The sequence below is a fragment of the Trichosurus vulpecula genome, chromosome 7 (assembly GCF_011100635.1).
Source record: "Trichosurus vulpecula isolate mTriVul1 chromosome 7, mTriVul1.pri, whole genome shotgun sequence".
NCBI lineage: Eukaryota > Metazoa > Chordata > Mammalia > Diprotodontia > Phalangeridae > Trichosurus > Trichosurus vulpecula.
In genome coordinates this window covers 47,000,158-47,006,530 of record NC_050579.1, presented here as the reverse complement: position 1 = coordinate 47,006,530, position 6,373 = coordinate 47,000,158, and the positions used below count along the sequence as shown (strand labels likewise).

The 6,373-nt window shown below is 44.3% G+C and overlaps 1 protein-coding gene across 1 annotated transcript; it reads right to left on the bottom strand.

The window, feature by feature from the left end:
* Positions 1 to 1,300: 1,300 nt before the first annotated feature.
* Positions 1,301 to 5,850, bottom strand: LOC118856722 (thioredoxin interacting protein). Its single transcript, XM_036767161.1, has 8 exons — positions 5,100 to 5,850; positions 4,567 to 4,639; positions 4,311 to 4,458; positions 3,794 to 3,896; positions 3,412 to 3,668; positions 3,143 to 3,299; positions 2,869 to 3,014; positions 1,301 to 2,743 (listed from the first exon to the last, which is right to left on the bottom strand). The coding sequence occupies exons 1-8, from the start codon at positions 5,347 to 5,349 to the stop codon at positions 2,708 to 2,710; spliced, it is 1,170 nt and encodes a 389-aa protein (XP_036623056.1). The 5' UTR covers positions 5,350 to 5,850; the 3' UTR covers positions 1,301 to 2,707.
* Positions 5,851 to 6,373: the final 523 nt, after the last annotated feature.

Here is a 6,373-nt window from a genome sequence, read left to right as displayed (position 1 = left end):
ACATGTGCTTCTTCTCCCAGGTCAGGCACACACCCCATGTCCTGCTCTTGTCCTTGCCCCTCCCCACGAGTCCCTGGAAAACAAACTACAGAAAAGATTTTTCCATCAACTCTCACCTAGTTTTCTGGTCACAAATGATTGGGGAGGAGCCACCGGCTACCTGAGGGTGGAGATATGGAGGCACAGTCTCAGGTAGCTCTGTGGTGACGGGAATTAATAGACAAACAAGGAGAAAGGTTGAGATAGAGACAGAGAAGGAGACTGACCTATGAAGCTGTCTCCCCAGCTCATTTCTATTGTTATTTGTAGCTTATAGTTTTTAGATAGGGTTGAGAAGGGTTAGCCTCAGAATAGGGGGTCCTTGACCAGGATTATCATGTGAGAATCTAATTGGACAAAACTAAAGTCTGGCAGAGTCTAATCTCCATTTACCTCACCACATACCCTCAGTTCCCACATCCTAAGTCTCAGTATATTGAACACCCTGATGGGAAAAGATCACACACATGGGAGAAGGAAGAACATACCAAGGGGCTTGGGTGGCAATCAACCCAAGAATTGTCTTCTAGTTCTTTAAAAGACCCAGCCCCCAAATCCAGCAATTTTCTGAGGGAAGAAGCTTACTAAAGATTCAAAAAAAAAATCCAGACCTAATGACTCTTTTTCCCTCCACTCCTTTCTACCAGACAAAAGACCCATAATTCAGACCTACTTTAAACCAGTAAAAACATACATTTCACTTCACAAAATTGAGACCCAGGAATGGTCAGTTCTTATTGTGAAATCGAACTATGGCTCTAAGTTAATATGAGGCCCATCTGTACTAAATTGTCTTTTGCACATTTGCATAGTAATTATTTGTCCTTATTGTGAACACAAAAGTATCAATTTCAATTTGTCATTAACTCAACTAAACGTAATTACATAAATATCATGTCGTGGCCTGAGACATTCTTTCTCGTTTTGATTTCAGAAATTGCTCATGCTAAAAATGTTTTTGAACCATTGCCTAAGAGAATGTTGGGCAGTAGCACCAGTAAAACCATATGGCCTTTCCTTTTTGTGAACAATTATAAAGTTATTTATTGAGAAATCTGTTGTATCTAAACAAGCTAATTTTTCTTAAAAGTTAGTGGTGTATGTAGATAGGGTCACCCATACTTTCAAACCCTCTACCCAGTTATCCCAGTCAGTAGTTGGGACAGTTTCTAGAACAGTGCTTAAAGATTTGATTATGGAAACCAAATACTCTTTTTTTAAAAGTACCTCAAAAATCTTCTACCCAAGAAAAACACAAAACTTTCATGTTTAAAAATTTTTATTTAAAAAAAAAAGATCTCCAAGGAGTTGAAAATATTTCTGATAAAAAGTACAAAATATAACTTTTAACATACAAAAAGATAAACATTTTTAAAAAAACAAACCAAAATCACTTTCAGTCCATTTTTTAAGTTGTACAGTTCACAGATAAGAGTGGGGCTCAGTGCTTTGACATTAGACAGTAGAGAAAGTGCTGATTGCTTAGGTTGATTAAGTGCTGAGGGCCAAGGGGAAAAAGGAATTGTTCAAAACTCCTCTCCTAACACTAGGAGTATGTTCAGGGTGGGAAAGCTGCCCAATTCTGATTTGCTTCCTAAGAGGTTATTTGGCAGTATGATTCCAGCTTTGGAGTGTTTTGGTAGCCTCTTTTTCAATTTGCTAGGCTGGGACTGGAAGGACCCTCCCTAATAACTACTGTTGTCAGTATTATTCAGTCTGCCCTCAGTAAGCTACTGGTAATGACAAGAATAACCATTTAATCACAACCATCAACTTTCCCTTACCCATCCCAGCAGACCATTTTAACTGAATGCTTAGGGGGACTAGGAGGAAAATCCCCAATGGAAAAGAGAATAAAAGTGCTAAGAACAATACTTCAGAATGAACTCCAAGGGAGTTTTGAAGATATTTTGTGCCTTTCTCCTCCTACCAACACTGAACCCAAACTCTTAAGAAAACCTCATAAGAGGAAGAACAAAGTGCTTAGCCACAGGCTTTCACCAGCCTCCCTCAGGGGTCTGTTAGCCTTTGCTTTGAAACAAGGATAAGATATCATCTGAGAAGTACAGTTGATCACTTCCCTTTCTCATCAGGAAAAATTTCTACAAGAACTGGGAGCACCTTTAAACACATACATACAGTGGATATGTGGGAAGGGCTACACTGATTTCAGGAAGCCTCTTCTTCCCACCAAAATTTTGGCCATTACTTCTGTAAAACCTTTCCCAGATCATTAAATCATCACCTTTGCCTGGCATGGGGCAAAAGCAGGTTCCCAGAAGCCAACTTTTTGTGACTGTGATCAATACCCCATCCTCCCCAGAGATTCTGGGAAGAACAATCGAGAGGCCATCCCAATCCTGCCCAAACTACTGAAAACCCCTCCTAGTTCAGGGGAATTCTGAGGAAACAGGTCACAACAGAGTCCAAACCTCTCACAAACCAGCAAACACCTTCTATGACACAACAGCAAGACTGGCTGAGAGAGTGGACGCACTTTGGCATCCATTTTAGGAGATGACTGCCTGCTGACCTCCTAATGTGAGGGAGACAGAGGTTAAGGTGAACCCATCCTCAATGGTGGGTGGAGACTGTCATGCCTCTGAAAAATCAGTCCAGGAGAGACAGAAACAGGTAGATAAACAGCTGCTTCTCTTCTTTGGTATATTCACTGCACATTGTTGTTGACAATACAGGGATCCACCTAGAAGGACAAAAGGAAAAATGGTTTTAGATTTTGAAAATGGGAAAGAAGCAGGGGAGTCAGAAGAATATGTAAGTTGGGAGCACCCCTCCCCACCTTCATTCAATGAAGGTAGTAATTCTCACCTCTGTGTAGGTGGGCGGAGGCATAAACTTGAACTCAGATGCGTACATAAAGATGGGGCTGTCCAGGGAGCTGTCATCAAGGAGAGGAGTGGTAGGGCTCTCCAGTCTGTGATCTTCAGGAATAATATCCATGTAGCAAGGAGGTGCTGCAGAGAGAAAATGGAGGCAATAAACAACCCAGCCAAACCAAATTCTGATTTCAGGGAATCTTTAATGGGGGCAGGGGGGGGGGGGAGGAAGAGGAGGAGAAGAAGGGAAAACTACTTTGGCTCACCTTCTGGGGTATCAGGGATGTTTAGATCCACCCAACTCATTTCAGAGCTGGTTCGGCTAGCCATGCTGGATGTCCGGCTACTGAGTCCTGATTTGCTGCCGATGACTAAGGGCAGGTCAAGGATGACTTTCTTAGATCCAGGGACACTGACATAGATCTATAAGGAAGAGAAAAATTGTTTCTGTTATACCAGAGAGCCATGACAGTACAACACTGCTTGTTTCAATGACCAATTTACCCTAATCCCCAAGACAACCTCACTCACTCACCAATAAAGAGTATTCAACACGAAGGATGTTGCAGCCAAGGATGGAAGGTTTAATCTTCTGTACACGAAGGCTTTTGCCACGCCAGGATTCGCAGGTGCCAGAAATGATATGGTTGCCTCGAACGGAAGACAGCTTTTGAGTCAACACCTTGGTCTGGCCATTGGCAAGGTAAGTGTGTCGGGCAACAATAGCAGCCTTGGGCATAACGATGCGTGAACACGTATTCTCAAAGTCAGCATTGATGGAGATTTCATCACCTGACAAAAAAAAATGGATTTTTGTTACTAAAGATTGTGTAACTCCACAATTGATGATTTATGGTCCACAACCCTTCTCCAACACTATGTAATACCTGCCTCTCCCAAGCCCGGACTTCTCTTACCTTCACAAAATCCTTTTCGGTCAATCCGAGCAGAGACAGATACCCTCCCATCAGGAATAAACAGGCAAGAAACTTTTTGCTCCTTCTTGGCAGACACAGGTGCCTAAATAGGATAAAATAAAGAAATCTTTGTTAAAGTTCCTGAGAATTGCCAAGTAAAGATGGCTCCTGCTTTTGATTATGAGGATCTCTATATCTCCTGAGACTCTAGTCCACTATTATATAATCTTAGATGTGTTGTATCATTCTCTACCATAATTATACTCTCCTCTAAGCTTTGCTTGAGCATTTCTTTGTCGATGGTCATAACAGGGTTCTGTGGGATGTAGTGAACCATATTTCTCAGAGAAAAACCAGGAACCCCATCCCCCTTTCCTTTAAGAGTAAAATTTTTATTCACTTTCATTTTAAGTTAAAGATTAGAATCTTATTTTCAGCATAAGCCTTGCCAAGAGGTGGGGTCCTGCCTTATAAGAGCTACTGCTACCCAGGACTTAAGCCTATTGAGAAAGCTTACCATCAACTCAGGGGTATTGACATCTACTGGATCCATCACTTCAAAGTGCTTCTTGGTTTCTTGAGTTGGCTGGCTGGGGCGGTCTAGGAAAGCCTTTACCCAGTAGTCTACACAGCCATACTTCCCCTTGAATGAGGTTCCCAGAGGCCTATGGTGGAATAAAGGGAACAACTCCGTTTAGATTACTCATCTAGGAACATTGGATGCCTAAGGGAAGGGAGGTTTTAAAGAAGAGAACAGTATAGCTAACACCTACCCTTGAGGAAGTTCAAAGCCGAACTTGTACTCATACTTGTTTCCAGGTCTCAGGATCACAGACTCATCGTTAGCTTGAGAGAGAGAGAGAGGGATAAAGATCTACTATTAGACTTACTAAAAAGTGTTACTTATTTTAAATACAGCAATGCCGAAACAGTGTATATATATATTCTGAAACTAACTACGACACTTCAATCTCCCAAAAGGAGAGATGGTTAATAACTCTGGTCTGGGCAAAAAAGCCCAAAGCCCCGAGCCCCGACCCGCAAACCAAAGATTATTATGCTGTTTTAATTTCTAACACTAAGATCTCGTTAAGCACGCTTCCCAGTTCAAAGCATCCCAGCGCACAGCAGCTGACGCGAAGACTGGGAATAATACCCACTTTGCCAGATGGAAGGACAAAGATTCAGCCCCGGCCCGCCTCGCCTCCCCTAAATGAATGGTGTCATTAGAACCGGCTTCCCGGGGGCTCCCTAAGGGCTATCTCCCCGCCTCGCCCCAGCCCCGCAGCAGGGAACAGCCCATTACCTGCAGGCTGGTCCTCTAGCAGGAGCGTGTCCTCGTAGCGCAGGTACTCCATCGCTTGCTTGCACTGCTGGGAGCCTTGCAGCCAAAGGACTTTGGCCACTCCGCAAGCCAGGATCCTCACGGCCTTGACCCGGGTCACCTCGCACACCTCGACCACCACCCGGCCGGCCACCTTCTCCCCACTGCCGTACACCTTGTCGGGGTCGCTGAAGACCACCTCGAAAGCCTTGACTTTCTTGAACATCACCATGGCTGGGGCTTGCTTCACTCAGAGAACGGGGGAGACAACGAATAAATCTCTCTCTTTTGAGAGCCAAAAGGACTGAACCTTTCTGGTTAAGTGGAGAGTATTTCTCTCTCCCTGGTCTGCGTGGGATGATTGGCTGACAGGCTTGACAATTTTCTTCTAAGAAATTGAACAGCCTCTTAAAACAGCCTTTACAAACTTCTAAAAAGTAGAAAAGCTAGAAAATATAAGACTCCTCACTAAAGCAAAGTGACTTGAAAAGAAAAAGAAGTCTTTTTTTTTTTGTCTCAGTCGAAAAGGAGGTTTGAGGAAATCCCCTCCCCAAAAATCTCAGAGGATCAGAAAGCCTGAGCCCGACTGCAGCGCTCTAGGGATTGACTCAACGGCCAGGCGGAAACAGCCCTATATAGGGCTCCGGCAGTTCGGGCCACGCGAGGGCCTGCGAGGTGGCTCGTGCTGTCCTCGTGCACAATCTTCCCATTGGCTGTCTTTTCCTTGTTTACCAAGGATACAGCCAATCAGCGCGCAGCGCGGAGCGCGTGGACACTGTGTGCCTCTGGCGGGGAAGCGGTTGTTGTGCACGGTTTCCTCCGTGGAAGGAGGGGGCGGAGGGGTTCTTGAACGACGTCCCTTGAGACAAATGAAAGGAGGGCTGGGGGTTGCCCCTAAGCCTATCAGCGTTCTCATAGACTTCGGAGGGCGGGTGTTGATGTCAGGGATTGTCGTTTCTGGGTGAAAGGGGAAAAGTGTCTCTGGGGGTATTGTATGCTTATCTTTAGTACGCGAGAATGATTTTTAGGGCAGCCCGGTCTTTCTCAGGCCCCTCAGATCTCAAATCATTTGTTACTGTCTTCTGTTCTCCCAATTTGGGCGACTTTCAGGAAAGATATTCCCAACAGAGACCCTAGAAAGTTCTCCATTAAATTGAGAATTGAAGGTTGGAGATTAAGCGATGGGAGGGAGGGAGAATTCATTTTTCAGTCAAACCCTCCCAAGAAAACTCTGAGAAAAAAAAAGGGGGGGGAAG

Coding starts and splice junctions, on each gene's coding strand:
- LOC118856722 (XM_036767161.1), bottom strand. CDS start 5,349: ATGGTGATGTTCAAGAAAGTCAAGGCTTTCGAGGTGGTCTTCAGCGAC. Junction 4,459..4,566: donor GGCTTTGAACTTCCTCAAGG/GTAGGTGTTAGC, acceptor ATTCCACCATAG/GCCTCTGGGAACCTCATTCA. Junction 3,300..3,411: donor GTGTTGAATACTCTTTATTG/GTGAGTGAGTGA, acceptor TCTTCCTTATAG/ATCTATGTCAGTGTCCCTGG.